Raw genomic sequence first — 24,526 nt, forward strand, 5'->3', positions numbered from 1 at the left:
TTCTACAGATCCTAGTCAGTAGGGATCAAGCTTAAAGGTGAGTTTTTGCTTGACTTTTCCATTTCTTTACTAAAGTGTCATTGCATCTTCAGCAATAGTGTCTTATCAGGTTCTGGAGGGTAACAAAAAACTATGGAAATATATAGCCAACAATGGAAGAGAGTGATCACTGGAATGTCACTGGTCAACAACTCTAAAGAGGTTGAACTTTAACTTTTTTTTTTTTAACAAAATTCTTTTTTTCCTTTAAATAATTGTTGAGAATTTCATCCAGTCACTAATTGAATATAATCACTTCCTCAACCTCCTTACAGCCTTCTCATTATTTTAAGATTATACTTTTTTCAAATTTTTTCATCTTCATTCTCCATTGAATTAAGATTTGTATTGTCAAGCTAGTCTTGGAATTTGGGCCTGATGTAGTGTGTTATCACCCTACCAGGGGTTCATAAGATACTTGTGTAATGACAGCTCTATTTCTCTGCCAACCCCTCCTCCCCCAGCCATGCTGGGATTTTGACTGTCTGAAGCTTGAGTATATTATCGTAAGGGTTTATCATAAGTTCATATATGCACCTAGTCTGTTGTCTCTTGGAAAAGACTGTTTCCTTGAAGTTGTCTACCATCTGTGAATGACCAACTTTCCAGCCCTTTGGGTGAGATGAATGTCTGATTTGGGACTGATTTGGGATTGAGCACTCCACAATTTTTCTTTTCTTGCCATGCTTACCAGTTTTGGGGTAGGATCATCTGTTATTTGCCATATGTTATGAAGCAAAACTTCTCTAGTGAAAGCTAAGAAATGTGCTTTTCCCTGGGTATAGCAATGAGTAATTTTAGTATTATGGATGTTTAGCAGAGTAATGGTATGGACCTAGGTCCTATGACCTTATCTATCTTAGGTTTTTTTGCTCCTTTGTACCTGGTATGGATTCCACCTTTGATGCAATCATGTAGTGGCTGGTTATCCTAAAACATCTATGCCATTATTAGTAGTCCTATCTTGTCAGGCCTCTTTTATCTTGAAGGATTCATGACTACGTAAGATTGAGGCCTTTCTTCTCAAGAGTTTGTATAGCACCTGCCAACATAGTAGATTGTAACCAGTTGGGATAGTTTGCCACTGAGTACCAGCATGATGTCTCCTTGCTCTGGTTCAAGGACATGGTTGGTGTCTGTAGCAATCTGATCTTATGATCAAATTTTGGTTGTGTGCTGACTAGTTTCATGGCAACTTGATACAAACTAGAGTCATCTGAGAAGAGGGAGCCTCAGTTGAGAAAATGCCATCCTAATATTGGGCTGTGGGTAATCTTGGAGGGCATTTTATTAGTTAGTAGCTGATTTGAGAGGGCCCAGACCATTGTGGTTGGTGTTACCCTGGGCTGATGGTCCTGAGGTCTGTAGAAAAAGCAAGTTTAGGGGTTGGGGATTTAGCTCAGTGATAGAGCACTTGCCTAGCAAGCCCAAGGCCCTGGGTTCGGTCCCCAGCTCCGAAAAAAAAAAAGAATAAAAAAAAAAAAAAAGAAAGAAAAAGCAAGTTTCTCAAGCTATAAGGAACAAACCAGTAATCAGCACTCTTCCATTATGCTGCAACAGCTCCTACAAGTTCCTATTCTGCTTGAGTCTCTGTCCTAAGTACTTTGAATGATGAGTACTGTTTTGGAAGTGTAAGGGGGAATTAACTCTTTCCTCCTCAAATAGCTTTTGGTCATGTTTATTCATGACCAAAATGTAACAGTCTGGGAGAGTAGCCAGGAGTATTAGCAGTAGCCTCCTATAATGGTGGATGGGGGTTCTATGTGATCTGAATACCCAGTCCTGGGGTACTAGGGTCTTTATTTGGTAGCATGGGGTATCTGGTTGGGGTATTGTTTATAGAATAATTCTATTATCTTTCTTCTGGTACATATATTATGGAGATTCTATACTGTTAGGCTTCCATCTGACTCTTTCAAAAGGCCTTTAATGTCATTCTTCATCTAATTCCCATTGTATTAATCTTTTCCTTCCAGTTCAGTTTTACTCTTCTTATTCTATTGTTCTCCACTCATGCTACATATTTTGCCTTTGTTGCCATTATGTCCCATCCTCTTAATGACTTATTATTTCTGACTGTTGTAGGTATTCCATATGGAATACAAATGTCTCAAGACTCAAAGTTCACTTTCAGAAATGAGGGTAGTTATATAATGTTATCTTTCTGTGTTTGGATGACTGTTCAGGATAACTGTCTGGCTCCATCCATTTATTTGCCTACCGATTTCATAATATTTTTCTTAAAAATGCTGAATAATGTCCTACTGTGTAAGTGTACCCTATTTTCATTATTCATTAGTTGGTGGACATTTAGGCTGTTTCTATTTCCTAACTGTTGTGAATAGAGCAACAGTGAACATGAATGAGTAAGTATCTCATAAGAAATTCTAAATTTCTAAAAGTGGTCCAGCCAGTTTGTGGTAGAACTAAGGTTTTTGAGAAACCTCACACTGATTTCTACAGTGGTTGCATCAATTTCCACTCCAGTCAGCAGTGAATAGCCATCAGCTCTTTCCCTACATTTACTCCAACATCTACTTGTTTCTTTGAAATAGACATTCTCACTGAGGTAAAATGAAATTTCAGTGTTTTAATTTGCATTTCTTGATAGCTAAAGATGTTTGATTGTTCAGAAAATATCACTTTTTGAGACCTCTATTCAGATTTATTCCCGATTTTTATATTCAGTTGTTTTCTGGACATTTAGTTTTTTGAGTTCTTTTTATTTTGTAGAAAATGTATTCTGTTGCTTCGCATGAATTCTTTGCTGTATAGAATGTTTTTAGTTTTATTGTCTGGGTCTTATATCTGGGTCTTTACTTCTATTGAATTATTGACATGTCTATCTTTATGGCAGTACCATGCTGCTTTTATTACTAAAGCTTTGTAGTATAATTTAAAATAGATGATGATATTTCTAGCATTTCTTTTACTGTTCAGGATTGTTTTTCTGTCATGAGAATTATCAAGTAAATTTTAATATTTCTTAATTTCTATGAAAAATCAAGCTATGGTTTTCATAGGAATTGTGTTGAGTTTATAAATTGTTTTAGGTAGAATGACTTTTTATAACATTAATCATACCAGTCTGAGCATGGGTGGTTTTTCCATCTTTTGGTTTCTTTTTCAACATATTTTCTTTAATTTCTTAGTTTTAATTATACAAATGTTTTACTTCCATAGTTATATTTATTCAAATTATTTTTGAAGTTATTGTGACTGGGATTACATCCCTGATTTCTTTTTCTTTGTGTTTATTATTTGTGTACAGAAAGACTACTGAGTTGTGTGTGTCTTTTTTTGTATCTTGTTACTTCACTGAGTGTGTTTATCAACTGTAGAAGTTTTCTGGTGGAGTCTTAAAAATCTGTTACCTACAGTTTTTTTTTTTTATAGAACCATTTTATTGTAAATGAAAATAACTTGATTTCTTTTCCTACTGATGTTTTCCTTAGTTTCTTTTCTTATATTATTTCTCTAGTCAACACTTTAATCATTATATTGACCTGGAATAGCAAGAGTGAACTCGCTTGCTTGCTTCCTTCCTTGCTTCCTTCCTTTCCTTCCTTTTTTCCTTTACTCCCTTCCTTTCCTCCCTCTCTCCCTCCCTCTGTCCCTCTCTAACACGTTTACCAGGAGTTTCTTCTTTTATTATGTTGAGCTATATCCTCTGTATCCTAAGGTTCTTTAGGACTTTTGTCATGAAGGATTGATGGATATTTGTCAGAAGACTTCTTTGTTTCTGATGGGTATTGATGTGTTTTCTGATCTTTTTTTTTTTTTTTTTTTTTTTTTTTGTTTTTGTTTTTTTTTTTTTTTGTTTTTTGTTTTTTTTTTTTTTTTTTTTTTTTTTTTTTTTTTTTTTTTCTTTTGTTTTTTTTTTTTCTTTTTCTTTTTTTCGGAGCTGGGGACCGAACCCAGGGCCTTGCGCTTGCTAGGCAAGTGCTCTACCGCTGAGCTAAATCCCTAACCCCTCTTGACTAGTGTTTCTTACTATATAACTCTTATTTTCAGATTTGTATTTTTTTTTGTAGTGTCCTCTATTCTCCATACTATGTTCCATAGATTTTTAGATTTTTCCTAAGTATTCTTAATATTTTCCTTGATTGACTGATCATTTCCTCTCTACTTATCCTCCTGGCCTGATAGTCTCTGTCTTCACAATACTTTCAGTTGAACTTTTTTGTTTGATTTCTGAATTCATTTCCACTAGCAATTCATTTTGACTTTTCTTCAGGATTTCTATATTTTTTGTTAAGTTAGATTTTTACATATTGTGTTATTTTATTACTTGATTCAGCTTCGTGTTTTTGCAGTTCTTATTCAGCCATTTGTTCATACTGTTTTGAGTTCCTTCAACAAGGATTTACTGTTCGAAGACATTTTCCTGTGCATCATTTATGAAAGTGTTTTTCTCAGAGATGAATAAACTGTGGGTGTTAGTTTTTAGAGGAGACATTGTCTTAGTTGTTCATGTTTGTGTCTTTTCAGTGGGACCAAAGCATCTGGAATTAGTTTTTTTGGTAGTTGTTCTTCATATGAACAGCTAGTCACCCTTTTGTTGAGTGGAACAGAACAGTGGTTCTGTTCCTTGTTTGGTATTACCGTAATCTGTCAGGTTGTGGATCCACTGAATAGTGCTTGCTGTTTAATCTTTGGGCAGCTGTTATAGTTTTTAAACGTGGTGTCTATAAACTGTTTCGGCTCATTGATACTTCTGGTCAGACCATGATATGCAGTGCCTTATGGAGTGGTCAGTGTGGCGGAGGACATGCAGAAGAGAAATTGGGCTTGACCTGCCTACAGTTTCTGAGTTTCTGAGGCTTTTTGTGTGGGACCTACCGGCTCTTACTAAGATGTGTGTTCCAGGCAGAAAGCTGGTGAGGTTGTTCATTTAACCTCTTTTTATGTATGTGTGAGTTAAGTATTTTAGAAAGTCTATAGTAGGCGGTCATCATTTTCAAAGCTCTTTAGTGTTCTTATCCCTCCCCTTTATTCTTTCTACTATCCCATTTACCCATCTCTATGCCCAGTATAACCTTTTTGTTCCATTATTCCTTCTTAACTTTTTAATACCATTTCATTTAGTTTACTCTTCCTTGAAAATTATCCACCTCTCCTATAGCCCCAAGTAATTTCCTAGCATCTATGAGTTTTTGAAATGAAACACATATCATGTAGTCTTTTGGGTACCCAAAAGTAGTATAGGTGAGTCAAATGGTAGATCTTTTTTTTTTAGCTTTTTGAGGAAGTTACACACTGATTCCCATAGTGAATACCCTGGTTTACATTCCCAACATGAATAAGTATTTCCCTCTTCCCATACCATATCCAATTCAACACTTGTTATCCTTTTTGACATTTGTCATTATGACTAGGTTGGTGGAATCTCAAGGAAGTGTTCGTATGCATTTCCTTGATTTTTAAGTGTGCTGAAAAAATTTTAAGTATCTTTCAGCCATTTGATTTAATTCTTTACCTTGGTTTTTTAATTATTTTTTTTCATGTTTAGTTTTTTGAATTCTTTATATATTCTAGATAAACGTCCGTGGTCAGATATATAGTAGGGTGAAGAGGTGTGCTGCCTCTTACCTTGAATAGTAGTATCCTCTACTATAGAGAATTTTTAGTTAAAGTTTTATGTGGTCCTATTTATCAGTTGTTTGTCTTAATGCCTGTATTACTGGACTCCTGTTCAGGAAGTCCTTTCTCGTGCTTATGAACTCAAGCATATTTCCTGCTTTTTTTCTGTGATTGGGTATCAGTTCATATTTCAAGGCTCTTGACCCATTTGATTCATTTGTAGTTGAGTTTTGTACAGGGTAAGAGATGATTATCAACTTTCATTCTTCTATGTACAGCTTTCCACTTTTGACCAACGTCATTTGAAGTCAGTCTTTTTGCAGTGTTTAGGTGGTTGTAGATGTCTCTTTTTATACTACTACATTCTATTCTATTAGTCAATGTATATTTTATGCTAAATAACATCATTCCGTATAGTACATGTTGTGGTAATCTGGGATGATGATATCTATAGCAGTATTTTAAAAATCATTTACTATTTTTTATTCTGTCATGCATGTGTGTTTCCAAAGGAAGTTTAATAACTAGTTTCTTCAATTCTGTAAGAATTGTGTTGCAAGTTTTATGATAATTGAATTTGTAGATTGCTTTTGATAAGATGGGCATTTTCACAATATTCTATCAGTCATGGATGGGAAATCTCTTTGTCTTATGGTGTCTTCAGTTTCTTTCATTAGTGTTTTAGAGTTCTCATTGTATAGTGTTTCCACTTCTTTGAATAAGATTATTTCAATATAATTTTATTTTGTTAAATTTTTTATATTGTGAATGGTATAGTTTTTCTTATTTCTTTTTCAATTTGCTTGTTTATTAGTATATTGGAAGGTTACTGCTCTGTGTGTGTGTTTGTATTAAATTTGTGCCCTGTGACATTGTTGAATGTGTTTTCTTAGTGAATAGGATTTTTTTTTTTCTGATGGAGATATTTAGAATCTTTTAGGTATAGAATCATTTCATTTGTGATAGGATACTTTAACAACTTCTATCTGATTTCAGTTCCCTCTGTAACTTTCACTTATTAGCATTATATTGAACAGGAATGGGCAAAGTTGACATCATTGCCAAATTACTAATTTTTATTGAAATGCTTTGAAGTTTTTCTACTTGTTTTTCTACTTGTTATGGTGTTGGATGCTGGCTTGTTACATAATGGCTTTATTATGTTATTATGTACTCTGTATCTCTAGATGTTCCAGAACATTTACCATTATGAGATATTTGATTTTATCAATGACCTTTTCACATCTTAATGAGATGATCTTGTAGTTTCTGTGATTGTCTGTGTGGTGGATTACATTTATTTAGTTGTGTATGTATGATGAACAGTCCCTACATTCTAGATGAATGATCATGGTGACTATTTTTTTCTGATCAATTTTTGACATTATTTTGTATGTATTTTGTTGAGAATTTCTTGGTCCATGTTCATTAGAGATACTGACATATAGTATAAATTACATGTATTTTAATTATATATGTGTATGTTATATATAATTACACATTAAACATATGTTATAATATACATATTTACATATATAATATATATGTATATATCTTTGTTTTGGTCTCAGTGTAATGTTGGCATCATAAAACGTTCCAAGTTTTCCTTCTAGTTTTTGGAATAAGTTGAATACTAGTAGTTCTTTGAAGATCTGGTAGTATTCCATGCTTCATCTATCTGGTCCTGGGTTTTTTTAATTGAGAGAATTTGTAAATTACTGTTTCTAGGCTTATGATGGTTGTGTATACCTTTAATCCCAGCACTTGGGAGGTATAAATGGATGATCTTTGATTTCAAGGCCTGCCTGGTCTACTGAGCTAGTTCCAGGACAGTCAGGGCTACACAGAGAAACTCATGACTTGAAAAGCAAAAATAGATTACTCTGGGTCTGTTTAGATTATTTTACCATACGTACACACGCACACATGCGCGTGCGCACACACACACACACACACACACAGACACACACACACACACACACACACTTTATAATTTAAAGTATGACCTATCATTTGTTAGCTTTCCTCAATATTTGTTTTAATATTTTCTTCTCCATCACTGTTTTTATTACTTTAGATCCTGTCTTTCTTTGGTTAATTTGGCTAAGGTTTGTTGGAAGTTGTTTATCTTTTCATAGATCCAATGTTTGATTTCATTGATTCTTTGTATTTTTTTTGTTTTTGTTTTTTTACTTCATTAACTTCATCTGAGATTTTTATTCTCTCTTCTCATTTGGCGTGTTTTTATTTTTCAAAATGCTCAGTTGGATTGAGTTATTAGACATTTAGTGCTATAAACGTCTTTATACTGCCTTTATTATGCCCCATAAAATATGTTTTTTCCATTCACTTCCTAGAATTTTAAATATTCTGTCAGTCTTTTTTCTTCACCAACTTAACTGTTCAGTAATGTTATTTAGTTTCCATGCTTTCTCCAATATCTATCACTGTTAATATTTAATTTTATTCCATTGTATTCAATACAAAGAATTGTGTGTTACAGTATTATGTATTGTTGTGATTCTTATCAGTATCTTGGTAGGTAGTTGATTTTTGTAGAAAATTCCATAGACTGAGACAAATGTGTATTAGTATGTATGTGGAATCTTCTATAGATATCTGTTACATCCACTTGATTTATTATGTCATTTAACTCCAGAGTTTCTGTTTAATTTTTATCTAGATGATCTGTTGGAGGGAGTTGGGTATTGAAGTCACTGTGTTGTGACTGATGTGTGGTTTTAGATGTAATCGCATTTCTCTTATGAAATTGTGCTTTGGTTTTTGTTGCCTATGTTTTTAAAATTGTAGCATCCACCTGGTAGATATTATTCCTCTAATTTTATTTTGTGTCTTTGGAGAGGGGATTAAGACCATTTACAATCAGAGTAATTGAAAGATATGTTTTTATTCTGTTTATCATGGAAAATTTGTATTTGTCTTTCAATTTTTATGTAAAGTTTTACAACTATAATGTTTGTGTTATCAGTTGTGATCTTTCAGGATCCATCCTGTTTTCAACCTGAGAGTTATAACTGCCACAAGGGTTGCATATCAGATATCCTGAATATCAGATATTTACATTACGGTTGATAACAATAGCAATATTTATGAACTCTTAGTGAAATAATCTTATGGTTGGGGGTTATCACATCATGAGGAAGTGTATTAAACAGTCACAGCAATAGTAAGTTTAAGAACCACTGATCCAGATACTTCATGCTTTAAAGTTCTTTGTTGATTAGATATTAATTTTGATGGGTCTGCTTTATGAGTGATTTCACTTTTCTCTCGTATCCTTTAGTACCCTTTTGTCATGTATTTTAATTTTTTTTTAAACTATGTTGGGGAGAATTTATTTACTGGTCTTTTGTATTGTGTTTTCTAGGCTTCTTAGATCTGGGTGGTATCTCTCAAAAGATGGGAAATATTCTTCTCCTCTTTTACTGAAGACACTCTGTATGCCTCTTCTCTGGTTTTCTTTCCGTCTATGCTCATAATTGTGAGCTTAGGATTTTTATGAAGTCCCTATGAAGTCCCAAAACTCTTTCATGCTCCTTTCATTTAAAAATGTAATTTAGTTTACTGAGTGAGTGGTTGGAGTCCTCTTCTTTGTCTTCCATTGTTGACTGCCTGCTTTTGACATGATTCTGTTGGTGATGCATTCCACTGAAGATTTTAACTGGCTTATTGAAGTTTTTCTTTTTCAGGATTATTTATTTTTGTTGGCTTTTTTTTCTTCAATAATTCAAACAATTTTCCTGGGTCGATTTCACACATCTCATCTTTATTTTCTTTGACTATAGGTATAATTATTCTTTTGAATTCTTTGTCCAGAACTTTTTTCAGGTCATTTTCTTTAGTATCATTACTCTGCGATTTCTATTTTTTGGAGGAAATTATTTTTGCTTTTTGTGTTTTCATTTTTTATATTGTTATCTTTTTTGTTTTGTTTTTTCTCAGGTTGCCTATTTTTTCTTTCTTTAAAAAAATTATTGATTCTTTGTGATTTTTTTTTTATAGCACATACCTATATACCACTCATTTCCTAATCCCTTTGTTTCCACCCTCCACCCTTGCAACCTCCCCCCTAAAACAAAATAAAATTAAAATAGAAAAAATATTGTTTTGGAAGCTGTAGTGTGTGACACAGTTCTTTTGTCCACACATCTCTACTTTTGAATATTCATTTCCGTGAGTTATTGGTCTATTTTGAGACCTCTGGATTCTGCCATACTGACTCCTCACCAGGATTCCTCTTGGCTATCCTATCATCCTGTGTCATGGAGATCCTGCAATTTTGGATCTGCAGAAATGGCCACTTCATAAGCTCTAGTAGATCATAATTGGAGTAGATGTTAGGATAAGCTCTGGGTCTGGGCTTGGGAGGTAGTTGAGTTACTTAGTCACTCAGATGCTTGAGTTAGCTCTCAAGCTCTATTCTGCTTAGCTTACCCAGTGAAGGAGTACCATAAAATACTAATTGTATAGCTATTTTACATATGTGTGTGTGTGTGTGTGTGTGTGTGTGTGTGTGCTTATACACGCACGCACACAAACATATATGTTCATACATACTAACCTGGTACAGACCCACCTGTGCTTGCTGCTTTAGTTTCTGAGATCTCATATGAGACTTTCTTAATTGATTCAGAGGGCTTTGTTCTAGTACCTTCATCTCCTCTGGCTCTTAAAGGTTTTCTGCCTTCTTTTCTGAGGAATTCTCTGAGCTGCAAGGGATTTTATTGAGAACTCCCATTTAAATACTCTGTCCATGTAATGTCTGACTGCGGTCTTTGTATCTCTGCATCTGTTCACATCTACCAGAGGAAGCCTCTCTGACGATGATTAGATAAGATACTGATACATTATGTATACAAGAATATCATTATTAATCATTTTATTGACTTTAAAATTTTTTAATTTTTAAAGTATCATTAGTGTTTGTTTTACCATATGTCTCTGGTTCTTAGTTATCCAAGCAGTTTTGGGTATGGGTTTCTTCTCCTGGATTGGGCCTTAAGTCATATGAGACATTCTTTGACCACTCCCACTAGTTCTGTATATTACTGCTTTAGCATATTTTACAGGAAGGACAGAGGTCAAAGGTTTTGTGGTTGGGTTGATATACATGTATGTGGGTACCAGCTTGGCTTCTCCATGTTTATTGAGTTGTGTGGGTACGTGGGTGTTAGCCTCAGCAGTAAGGCTCTACTGTTAGGTTTCAGGTAGTAACCATTGTTTTAGTAACAGCCTGGACTGTAGGAAATTTCTATGAGATTCTATTTATTTAATTGAAGTGCAACTCATTTTGGTTGTCTGGAGACAAGAGGTGACAACTTGAGATTCTGTATCTTCTATTACTTGACTACCTTATTAGGTTCATTTTCATATATTTTAGGAAGTTTCCACTGCACTAGGTTTCCACAACAACATGAGACTGCCCCTCTCTCCAATTCCAGCTGTTTCTACCACTCTTACTCTCCACCCCATCTCTTCCCCCAACCCTCACCCCCTTACCCCCCAACATATACCTGATAGCTCTCCCTATCTGCTCCCAGTTGTGCTGTAAAATCTATTTCCCTCTTTTAGGGATATTCATGTATCCCTCCTGGACTCCCTTCTGTTTACCTAACCTCTCTGGTCTATAGATTGTACATTGGTTATTATTTACTTAGCTTCTAATATCTTTCTTTTAAGTGAGTACATACCATATTTATCTTTGTTGGTCTGAGTTACTTCACTAAGGATGATTTTTGCTGTATCCTAGTATGTTTTCTTTTCATTTGACTTACTCCTTTAAAAATGTTTCCTTTCTGACTTCTTCAGTGATTCTTTAAGATACACAAGATTGTATTGTATTGTCTCCAGGTATTTGTGTGGTTTACATAGTTCCTTTTGCATTTCTAATTTTATTGTCTTATGATCTGATCAGTGCAAGAAAGTAATTTTTATTGTTGTTATTGACTTGCTTAATGTTAAAAAAATACTATATATCTGTTAGAAAATTCCATGGGCTGCCAAGGTTTATTCTGAAGGTGAGATGTTCTTTAGATGTCTTGAATAAGTCCATTTGATGTTTGGTACAGTTTAGGTAAATCAATCTATCTATCTATCTATCTATCTATCTATCTATCTATCTATCTATCTCTATCTATCTATCTATCTATCTTTCTATCTTTCTTTGTTTCTTTTTTTGGTTATATAAGCTACTAATTTGGAAAGTTAAGATTATTGTATTTGAGCTTAACTTGTTACTTTCTATATGGACATAGTACTTTCGGGTGTGAGGTTGGATATTGCAGTAGTCTAGTAGTTTCTTTTTATGAATTTTGATACACTATCATTTAATACATATGTACATACTTATAATTGTATATTCCTCATTGGTTGCTTTCTTTTATACTATATAGTTATATATTTATTTCACTATTCCAGTTCTTTTTTGATTTCCACTCAATTTTCATAGTCTCCATTTTTTCTCTTTTAGCTTGTATTCGAGTGAAATACATTCCTGTTTTAAATTCACTCTGCTAATCTTTGTCTTAATTGGAATGCTAAAAACATTTATATTTTTTGGCCAAATTTTATTGTTTCTTTTATAATTCTCTTGTGTTTTTTTTTTTGATTAATTTATGTAGGCACAGTTGTTTCTTTCTTAATTTTTATTTTTCCACTATAGAATTACAAAATGAATTTTCCTTGAGCTCCTGTGTTTGTGTCAATCTCCTGTGTGTATTTTTCCTTAAAATATGTACTGTAAATCTTTAAAATAAAAAGTCTCCCAACAAAAAAGGCCCAGGACCAAATGGATTTAGTGCAGAATTCTATCAGACCTACAAAGAAGACCTAATACCAATACTCTTCATACTATTCCACAAAATAGAAACAGAAGAAACAATGCCCAGTTCATTCTATGAAGCCAGAAGTACGCTTATACCTAAATGACACAAAGTCCCAACAAAGAAAAGGAACTTCAGGCCAATTTCCCTTATGAATATCAGTGCAACAAAACTCAATAAAATCTCATTAACCGAATCCAAGAACAGATCAAAACAATCATCCATCATGAGTAAGTAGGCTTCATCCCAGTGATGCAAGGATGATTGAATGTACAGAAATCCATCAACATAATCCACTATATAACCAAACTCAAGGAAAAAAAGCACATGATCATCTCATTAGGTGCTGAGAAAAAATTTGACAAAATTCAACACCCCTTCATTTTAAAAGTCTTAGAAAGATCAGCAATTCAAAGCCCATACCTAAAAAATAGTAACAGCAATATACAGCAAACCGATAGCCAACATCAAACTAAATGGAGAGAAACTTGAACCACTAAACCAAGGACTAGACAAGGCTGTCCACTCTTCAACTACCTGCTGAATATAGTACTCAAAGTCCTAGGCAGAGCAATTAGGTAACAAAAGGAGGTCAAATGGATCGAAATTGGAAAGGAAGAAGTCAAAATATCACTCTTTGCAGATGATATGATAGCATATTTAAGTGACCCCAAAAATTCCATCAAAGAACTCTTAAGCCTGATAAACAACTTCCGCAAAGTGTCTGGGTGTAAAAATAACTCAGACAAATCAGTAGCCTTCTTCTACTCAAAGGATAAACAGGCTGAGAAAGAAATTGGGGAAACGAAAACCTTCACAATAGTCACAAATAATATAAAATACCTTGGTGTGACTCTAGCCAAGCAAGTAAGAGATCTGTAACAGTAACTTCAAGTCTCTGAAGGAAGAAATTGAAGAAGGTGCTGGAGAGGATGCAGAGAAATAGGAACACTCCTCCATTGTTGTTGAGATTGTAATCTGGTACATCAACTCTGGAAATCAGTCTTGCAGTTCTCAGAAAATTGGACATATTATTACCTGAGGACCTAGCTATACAATTCCTTGGTATATGCCCAAAAGATGCTCCAACATACAACAAGAACACATGCTCCACTATGTTCATAGAACTTTAATATAGCCAGAAGCTGGAAAGAACCCAGATGCCCTTCAACAGAGGAATGGATACAGAAAATGTAGTACATCTACACAATGGAGTACTACTCAGCTAAAAACAATGACTTAATGAAATTCTTAGGCAAATGAATGGAACTAGAAAATATCATCCTGAATGAGGTAACCCTGCCAAAAAAGAACACACATGATATGCACTCACTGATAAGTAGTTATTAGCTCAAATGCTTAGAATACCTAAAAAAAATTCACAGATCATGTGAATGTGAAGGAAAAGAAAGACCAAAATGTGGATGCTTCATTCCTTCCTAGAAGGGAGAACATAATACTCAGGGGAAGAAATAGAGGGACAAAGAGTAGAACAGGGACTGAAGAAAAGTTAATCCAGAGGCTGCCTCACGTGGGGATCCATACCATATACAGCCACCAAACCCTGTCAGTATTGCTGATGCCAAGAAGTGCTTGCTGACAAGAGTCAGATATGCTAGTCTTCTCAGAGGTTTTGTTAGAGCCCTACTGATACAGATGAGGATGCTTGCAGCTAACCATTGAACTGAACAAGGGGACCCTGATGGAGGAGTTAGAGAAAGGACTAAAGGAGCTGACGGGGTTTGTAACCCCATAGGAAGAACAACAGTATCAACCAAGCAGATCCCACCAGAACTCCCAGGGACTAAACCACCAACAAATGAGCACACATGGAGTGACTCATGACTCCAGCTGCTTGTGTAGCAGAGGATAACATTGTCCAACATCAATAGGAAGAAAAGCTCTTGGTCCTGTGAAGGTTCCTTTCTGCAGTATGTGGGAATACCAGGGCATTGGGTTGGAGTGTGTGTGTGGGAGTGCGACCATCCTCATTGAAGCGGGAAGTGGGAAGGGAGTATGGGAGATGTCAGGAAAAGAGATAACATTTGAAATGTAAGTACATAAAATATCCAAGAAAAGTAAAATAAAAATAAAAGAGAAAGGCTTGAAGAAGATCTCAGAAAGATGGAAAGATCTCCCATGCTCATGGTTTGGCAGGATTCATATAGTAAAAATGGCCATCTTGCCGAAAACAATCTCCAGTTTCAATGCAATTCCCATCAAATTTCCAACTCAATTCTTCATAAAATTAGAAAGAGCAATTTGTGAATTCATTTAGAATAACAAAAAATCCAGGACAGGGAAAATGATTCTATTCTCAACAATTAAAGAACTTCTGGGGGAATTACCATTCCTGAATTCAAACTGTATTACAGAGCAATCATGATAAGAACTGTGTGGTATTGGTACAGAGACAGGCAGGTAGATCAGTGGAATAGAATTGAAGACACAGAAATGAACAAACACACCTATTGTCACTAGATCTTTGACAAAGGAGCTAAAACAAACCAGTGGACAGCATTTCAGTAAAAGGTCCTGGTTTAACTAGAGGTCAGCATGTAGAAAAATGCAAATCGATCTATTCTTAATCACCTTCTACAACTCTCAAGTCCAAGTGTGTAAGTAAGGACTTCCACATCAAACCAGATACAGTGACACTAATAGAAGAGAAAGTGGGGAAGAGCCTCGAACACGGGCACATGGGAAAATTTCCTGAATATAACATCAGTGGCTTATGCTTTAAGATCAGGAATTGACAAATGGAACCTCATAGACTTGAAAAGCTTCTGTAAGGCAAAGGACACTGCCAATAGGACAAGATGGCAACCAGCAGATTGGGAAAAGATCTTTACCATTCCTACATCCAATAGAGGGCTAATATCAAATATATACAAGGAACTTAACAAGTTAGACTCCAGAGTCAAATAACCTTATTAAGATTTGGGTACTAAGATAAAAAAATAAGAATTCTCAACTGAGGAATATTGAATGACTGTAAAGCACCTAAAGAAATGTTCAACATCCTTAATCATCAGGGAAATGCAAATCAAAACAATCCTGAGGTTCCACTGCACACTAGTCAGAATGGCTACGATCAAAAGCTCAGGTGACAGCAGATGCTGGTGAGGATGTGGTGAAAGAAAAATGCACCTTCATTTCTGGTGAGACTGTAAGCTGGTACAACCACTGTGCAAATCAGTCTGGAGTTCCTCAGAAAGTTGGACATAATACTATCTGAGGACCCAGCTATACCTCTCCTAGGCATATTCCCAAATGATACTCCAACATATAACAAGGACACATGCTCCACTATGTTCATAGCACCCTTGGCTGGAAACAACCAAGATGACCTAAAGTGAAGGAATGGTACAGAAAATGTACATTTACACAATGAAATGTACTACTCAGGTATTTAAAACAATGACTTCATGAAATTCTTAGGGAAATAGATGGATGTAGAAGATACCCTGAGTGATGTAACTCAGTCACAAGAGAACACATGGTATGTACTCAGTGATAAGTGGATATTGATAGAAAAGCTCAGAATACCCAAGATACAATTCACAGACCACATGAAGCTCAAAAAGAAGGAAGACCAAAGTGTGGTTGCTTCAGTCCTTAGAAGGGGTAAAAACATACTCACAGGAGGAAATATGAGAACAAATTGTGAAGTAAAGACTGAAGAAATGCCATCCAGATACTGTTCCACCTGGGGAGCAATACCATATGCAGCCACCAAACGCAGTCAGTTCCTAAAGCCAGGAAGCCATGCTGTCAGTAGCCTGATAATGGTCACCGGAGAAGCTCTGCTAGAGCCTGACAAATACAGAGGGGGATGCTTTGAGCTAACCATTGGACTGAGAATAGGGCCTTCAATTGAGGAGTTAGAGAAAGTACTGAAGGAGCTTAAGGAGTGTTTGTAAGCACATAGGAAGAACAATAATATCAACCAGCCAGAACCCCCAGATCTCTAAACCACCTACCAAATAGTACACATAGCTCCAGCTACATCTGTAGCAAAGGATGTCCTTGTTGGACATCAATGGGAAGAGAAGCCCTTGGTCCTGGGAAGACTCAATGCCCCAGTGTAAGGGGATGCCAGAGTGGGAGGGAGTGTATGGGTTGGTATGGGAGCACTTTTATAGAAGTAGGGAAAGGGGGTATCGGATTGGGGTGTTCTGGAGGGGAAACCGGGAAAGGGGATAACATTTGAAATGTGAATAAAGAAATAACCAATAAAAAAAGTGGATAGTGTAGTTTCATGGTCATGAGTGCCTTTATGTTATGCCTGCCTCGGAAAGTTTTTATATTAGATTTAAAAGACGACTTTGGATATAGTAATCATCGCCAAAAAGATTTTTATCTTTAATTTTTTCTGGTCAGAGTTTGGATTTTTACAGTGAATTTGCCTTTGTTAGTATGTTCATACTTTTATTTTCTTTGTAGTGTTAGGATTTGAAGTACAGTGTGCTAAGGAGCAGTCCTTTCTGGCTATGACTTATTTGGGTTTTAAGCATCTTTCTGTATAGATGTTCATTTCTTTTTCCAGGTTTAACAATTTTTTTGCTTTTATTTCATTCACTTTGTTTTAGTGCCTTTTAGTTCCTTCTGCTTCATGTATTCTTCAGTTTATTTTTTATCATATCCTAAAGGGTTTGGTTTTGTTTACTTGCAGTGTTGTGGTGTGTTTGAATAAAGATTTATTTGCGATTCCTGCTGTTCTGTCTTGTATTTGATTTGTCCTATTGTTTATAGTTTCCAGTGACATTTTTAATTTTATTCATTTCCATTATTCTCCCTCCTACCACTCATATCAATTTCTTGTACATGTTGTACTTCAGAATTCTTTGAACAAGATTTCAACCAGTTTAGCATCTTTTTATTCGTTCTTAAATGCAGATCTTCTGAAATAACTTTTTCATTTTTAATGTTTTGCTTGCTTCTGTGTTGTAATTTGTACACTTGTCCAGATTGATATGTTTTCTAATTTTGTTTGTAATTAGCCTTCCGTTGAGTTTTCAATCCTTAGAACTATTCAAAGGAGGAAAGAAACCTGTAACACATACAGTAAAACCAAACCATTTTTTAGAAATAGATTTTAAATTTATTGATGTCAGCTTTTATAGCATCATTAAAAAGTGTTTAGAATAATGATAAAAGAAGTTAAAAATTTTTTTGGTTCAAATTAGAAATAGTACCTTAATGGAAAAAAAAGTCTCGGCAGGAAAAATTGGGAAGCAAATTTAAATGAAAAGAAAATGTAGAAGATTACTAAGGAAAACGGGAATGGAACAAATGGTAAGTAATGCAGGGAAACAAAATAAAATAAATAGAATAGTAAATAAATAATAGTCTTACAAAAAATAAAGTCTAAAGCAATGAGTAAAAGAAAGTGTATTAGAGTAATATCTTCTCCATCTCCTAATATTCCAGACCAGTTATTGAGGCTGGTGCTGATTTAAACTAGTCAAAGCTCAGATGTCTTAGACAATTGTTTTTGAGTTGAGATTTTCAGTGTTTTTGAATACCAGTGTCTTTGCTTGCTGATTTTTGCTGTATATGGCTTAGGGATTTTTAATTTTTTTTTTATTTTCACCTATTTATGTATTCATTTATTCATTCACTCATTCATTATTTTCTTAAGGGATTTTCCAGCTTTTCTATCTTAGTTGATTTTCCAGCTTTTCTATCTTAGTTGGTTATTTCCAAGCCACAGGCTGTCTCCCAATTCTGCTTTAAAATGAGGGAAATCCAAATAAATAGATAGATAGATAGATAGATAGATAGATAGATAGATAGATAGATAGATAGGCAGGCATTATTTGTTCTTGAGAATTGTTCTCTGTACTTTTAGATCCTGCCGGTGGTAAGCATACTGCAAGGGGTATCAGACAGCTGCAATCAGTTTCTCCACTAGACCTTACCTTCAGATTTGTCAATTACTGTAGGCAGCAAACCTCATGACAGACAAGCCAATTTTGTAGGCTGAGCTGCCCATGAATATGGATGGGCTTGACACTTTATTCTCCATGTTGTAGGGTTGGATCCTTGTCACAGAGGTGCTGGTTAATTGACACAGTGCTCTTCAAGCCTTGTCTACTTTGAGTTTCTCAACTTTTTTGCATTCAAGTCTCTACTCCATATCTACCTTTCTCAGCTGTCTTCCCACCCATAGACTATGCAAGACTTCCCCCATTTTCCTTACTTGGTGATTGTTTATGTTTTTCAACCCCCATGATAGTTTGTTCTCAAATAGATGTAGGTCCCTGACTAGTTCCTCAGAACTCAGAATGCAGTTATAAACTGGATTTTCCCTCTCCAGTGCTGACTTAGAATAAGTCAGTGTCATGCCAAAACCTCCAGTTTTTCATGAGGATTCTTGCTTGTTCTGTGATCAAGACTGAGTACTTTTTAGTCCCTCTTGTCTTACCTTATAGATGAGATATCCCTTATCACTACCAGTTTAGTTTGGCTGAAGCCACTTGCTGCTTTTCATTTTTGCTGCAGTCTTTTCTCTGTTTCTCAGTTGTTGCAGTATCACTTTTGTGATTTCCATCTCTTAGAATTTGAATTTACCCTTTGATAATCCTCTGGCTGTTTTCATTTACTTATCATGTTAGCAGCCTGTAGTCCTGCATCTTATTCCAAATGTCCCTTTATATTTTTATCTTTTTCTTATCTGATAGTATGACTGGATTTGTGCTTTACTATTTAGAGGTGGTGAGAGTAGATATTTCTCCTTCTCTTCCCCTTCCTCCTTTTAAAATTTATCTTATGTGTATATATGCTTTGCCTGCATATATGTATGCGCCACATGTAGCTGGTGCCCATGGAGACCAGATAAGTGCATAACTCCCCCAGGAGTTACAACTGACTGTGTACCAATTTGTTGGTGTTGAGAGTCAAACCTGGATTCCCTGGAAGAAAAATCATTCCTATTAACTGCTAAGACATGAAAGCCTATTTTCTTCTTCATAAGATTTCTTTTAAGTAATGTGTTGTTAGCAAGGATGTGTGTTCTGCTTTGTCAAAGTGTTTTATGCATTGGTTTTGTCTGTATTTAGATTTAATATATGTATGTGTATTTATGTTATATAGTGTGTGGGTGCCTGTGGCATTAAATGCCCTGAAACTGGAGTAACTGGCAGTTTTATGATCCTCCTGACATCATGATAGGAACTGAACTTGGTTCCTCTGAAAAAACAGCTAGTGCTTTTGACCAGTGAGCTATCACTCTAGCCTCTGGTATTGATTAATTTTTAGTCTTATTATGTTAATACAATTTGTGAAATGGACTAATTTTTATCTTGAACTCTTCACCAGCAAACACCATGTGGAGATTTTTGACTGATAAATGTATTATTGAGATTGTTACTTAATTTGTTGTTTACATTTATTTTTTTTAGTAAATCATTAGTAGGTATTTGTTCCATGCTTCTTTTTCCAAGACAAGATGTCTATAGCCTATGCTGGCTCTGAATTCCTTTTTTTTTTTTAATTTCTCTCTGACTCAAGCTCCTGTGTGCTCAGATTTCTACTGTGTTAGGCCATAGAAGACTGGCCTGTTTCATTTTCCTTTAGTAAACTCATCCAATTTTGGTATCTAAGTAATGATGACCTTCAAAAGTAAATGTTCTTATAAGCATTTTGTTCAGTCAGTTTTTCTAAGTTTGAAAACCATTGTTAATTCTTTAAATGTTAGAATTCTAGGGGATCTTGAAATCTCTATTTTTTCTTCATATTCATAGTAACTGGAGTAAAAACCAGTGTCTATCTATCAACCAGATGAATGAAGAAAAAATCATGAGTATATAGACTAAATGAAAATTTAATAAAAGTACAAGTTTTTTCTCTTATATAACATTTCCTTATATTTTGTGTTTTGTGATTAAAAAATCTTAAAATCCTCCTCACCCTTCTCCATTTACAATCGTTTATTAAATCCTAAAAATCTGTAGATAAGGCTGGATAATGTGTTTGTACAATAATCCAAAATATAATCTTAGTCATTTTATGAACAACTTCAGAACTGTATTACAGGAAATAATGTTATAGCAACTTCCAATTGCTTTGTTTTAGATCTTTAATTCATGGTTATTGTATGAAATATTTAAATAAATATTTATATCTAATAATTATGTGTTTTTTAATTTGTTGCCATATTAAATAGTTTCTGCTTTTGGAAAGTGTATTGGACCAAAACCTACAAAGTGAATAAGGGAGGGACTAGCAACAGGGAAAAAGCTACAAGTATATAACTTAGGTTAAATAACTGTCAGATACCTGTATGTTTTGTGTGGCAGTGGTGCTGCTCTAAAAACTCAGGACAATTCTGTTTTCAAATTCTTAGCAGAAATATATATTTTTAGAAACCTGCATTCTCTTCTAATCGGTCAATATTTACCTTCTGTTTGCAGAAAGAGGAGTAAACCTAAGGTTTTAATCCATGCTTTAGGATAAGATCTTTTTTAAAAAAAATAATATTCTTTGAAAGTTTTATATATTTATAAAATACATATTGGTGGTACGCCTCCATAATTGCACGTTTCCTGCTCTACTATTCAATTTCTAAATTTGTAAATGTTTACTTACTTTTCTTTTGACCATGAAACTGGGCAGGTAAAAAAAATAATCACCAGCAGTTTATTCATTTTAAAATATGGATAATTCTATGTGAAATTTTAATTCCACAGTTCTATTTTTTCAGTTAGCACTTGATCATTGGGTTGTAAAGATAAAGCATTTTTAGTATTTATCCACCCATCAATCCATCTATCTATCTTTAAGAAACTTGCCTTGTTTTATATATAGTGGCCTTTCACGTGGTTTCTGGTACTAATTGTCATATTTGTCCTATCAGCCTTGTGATATGTGATTTGATAGCACTTCAATAGATCCTATCTTTTCTTTTTGTTACTTTTTTTAAAGATTTATTTATTTTATGTATGGAGTTTTACCATATGCTGTCTTCAGACCGCCCAGAAAGGGTATGGGATCCTGTGCAGATGGTTGCCAGGCCACCATGTATTGCTGGGAATTGAACTCAGGACCTCTGGAAAACAATTAGTGCTCCTAACCACTGAGCCATCTCTCCCAGCCCCCAATAGATCCTATCTTATACTGATTTTAACTGTGTTATGAATATTTCTGGTTTTTTTGAGATCACATTGTTCACTCTTGACACTTTCCTACATTAAAAATAATTTCGTGGCAGGTTATAAAATTTGTTTTTCTGATTCCTCCACACAGAGTTCATAATTACTTTAAACTCAAGGTCTTTCTGCCTCAGATGCTATGATTATAAGCATATGCCACCATTCCTTGTAGGATTAGTGATTTTATAAAGGCACATTCTTTATAAAACCCTTTAGAAAATACTGAGACATTTACCTATGAAAAACATGAAGCAGTACTTATTAGCCTATGCATGGATTAATTGAGTCTTAGGCTGTTTATGTTTCTTACCTATTTTGTCAAATCTCCATGTTTTTATACTGCTTATTTTTTTTAAAAAAGACACTTTGAATAGGTCATGTTCTTTGTTATCTCTTTAATTTTTCTACTTATGTTTCTTGTTTTTATGGTAGCCATTTCATTGTTTTTGATTCCCATGCTGAACTACTTATATGAAAATTCTTTATTCTTTTAGTATATAATCTCCTTGATGTTATCTGTATACAGTTATGATTATCTTACAACTTTATTAGTTTTATTATAATTTACTTTCTATTTCTAAGTATTGAGGTATCTAGAAATTAACTTAGGAAGCAGCAAATAATGTTATTAGTGCTACTGAGAACACTGAAAATTATTTTTCCTTTTATTATCATTTGCGGAAAACATCAGTTGTTAATTAATTCTTTCATATGTTACATCCTGACTGCATTTTCTTCTCTTTGCACTCCTCTCAGTCCCTTCTTCCTACCTCCCCTCAACCTACAGATCCATTACCCTCCTCTTTCCCTTCATTTAAAGCAGGCTCCCATGGATATCAATCAAACCTGGCATAACAACAAGTTTCAATAAGATTAGGCACATATCCTCCCATAAAGGCTAAACAAGGCAAGCCATTTAGGATGAGAAGGTTCTCAGAAGCAGGCAAGAGCGTCAGAGGCATCCCTTACTTCTGCTGATAGTTGTCCTATAAGGATACCAAGCTACAAAAGTTTAACGTACAAGCCGAAGATCTTTGTCAGACTCATTCAGGCTCCCTGATTTTTGCTTCAGTCTCTGTTAACCCCTATGAGCTCAACTGAGTTGATTCTGTGGGCTATGTTGTTTTGTGTCCTTGACCCCTCTGGCTCCTACAGTTCTTCTTCCCCTCTTCAGCAGGACTCTTCAGGCTCTCAGAGTTTGACTGTGGGTCTTTGCATCTGCTCCTTTCAGTTTCTGTAGAATCCTTTTAATGGCGTTGCTTCTTAGAAAGCAATAAACAAGTGGGAACTATCGTTTATAGAGGAACACTTTCACTGATAGGATTCACTTGATTCTTATTATGAACTAAATAAGAAAGGCATAATTTTATTTAAGAAATCAATATATTGTATTTGGATTTGCAAAAAAGTCAGTTGAATGATAGACAAAAAGTAACTGGTACCTCCTCTTCCAGTAGAGTTTTGGTTATGAATATCGAAAGGATTCCTTCATTTCGATTTTATTTTCCTCTTTTTTTTTATGTCCTTTTCTTTTCCCAACCTCTTTTTTTAAAAAGTAATACTTAAGAAAACCTTATTCATCTTCTGGCTAAAGTGAAAATAAGGAGGCCAGATAATTAGATGAAAGTTTCACTGGCATGTACAAGGAATTCATTTTAAGTTGACAAAATATTTTACTTTTGGCTAGATCCAATATGATAGAGTCCATACAGAAAATTTATAATACTTGAAATTTACTATGTTACATAAGAAATTATGGACATAAAAATTTAAGGGTTATGCAGTTTTCACACATGAAACAAAATATTTTTTAATGATTTAAGAATACAAAATATTCTAAACTTCAACTGTAAAACATAGTAGATTTGGCATATGAGCTATAATTTAGTGACTTTTATGTTATGGATTAACATTGGGAGGTTATCAAAAGCTATATTATTTGTATATATGTTTCCAAGTTTAGAGGCTTTTTACATGTCCTGAATGAATCTGTATGCCCTGAATTTGGCATTCAAGTGTATATCATATATAATGGAGAAAAGAATAGTTTATTATCATTAACATGGTTGATTAATCATATTATTTAACCAACCATATTAACCTATTAATTAACTTATATTAATCAACCCATATTAACCAAATTAGTCAACTTAATATGGTTGATTCTGTGAGTATTTTGGAGGTTTTATTATGACCTCTGTTTAATTAATATTATTATTACTATTATTAGTGGGCTGCTATTTGTAACTAGGTGCAAAGAAGCTAGTCAGTTACAAGCATTTACTCTGCTATCTCTCCTTTAGTAGTACTAAACTTTCAAATTTTGGAGTCAAGCCTAGATTTTAGTTTTGTCACATGTGTGGCTTCATATGTCATTCCTCTGAGATTTAGTGGAATGTGAGTTCTCTTGGCCAAGTCATATACGTGTGCAAATGATAGAAATTGCAGCAATTGCAATCGTGTCTGACATTTACCAGTAGGGCTTAGTATTTAACAAGTAATATTTTTTTCTTAAGCAGGTATACTATTCCATTAATTATTTTAGAATTTCATATATGATACAATGCATTTTGTTCATCTTCACCTCCTGTTTTTCTTCCTACCTCTTCCAAAATCTACCGAAATAGTCTAAGCACTTGTAATTCTTAAATCATGAGAATTCTGAAATATACCACCATCCTAAGGATGAGGAAGCTGAGACACAGAAAGGCTAAGTAAGTAGTTCGCTCAGTTACAGATCCTGTTCATGAACCTGAACAATCTGGCCCCATTCAGATCATATAGATGAAGTTGAAACTTCCCTACTGACACTTAGAAATTTTTATTGTTTAAGTACATAGTAATAGAAATAAAGTAGTTAGGATGAAAAGCATGTAAGAATTAACTTAATTATTTAGAAAAATATTT

At 34.4% G+C, this 24,526-nt stretch overlaps 1 protein-coding gene across 6 annotated transcripts in view; it reads left to right on the forward strand.

The window, feature by feature from the left end:
- Positions 1–24,526, forward strand: part of Ube3a (ubiquitin protein ligase E3A) — a 90,027-nt gene that overhangs the window by 26,046 nt on the left and 39,455 nt on the right. The window contains exon 1 of one of the 6 annotated variants that reach the window (XM_032893493.1): positions 23,186–24,333. The exons of the other annotated variants lie outside the window; for them this stretch is intronic. Within the exon in view, the coding sequence (XP_032749384.1) occupies positions 24,272–24,333 (62 nt within the window). The 5' untranslated portion in view covers positions 23,186–24,271. Of the gene's footprint in view, positions 1–23,185; positions 24,334–24,526 lie in introns of those variants that run through there. 6 annotated transcript variants of the gene reach the window in all.

Source organism: Rattus rattus, chromosome 2, assembly GCF_011064425.1.
Source record: "Rattus rattus isolate New Zealand chromosome 2, Rrattus_CSIRO_v1, whole genome shotgun sequence".
In the NCBI taxonomy this organism is placed as follows: Eukaryota; Metazoa; Chordata; class Mammalia; order Rodentia; family Muridae; genus Rattus; species Rattus rattus.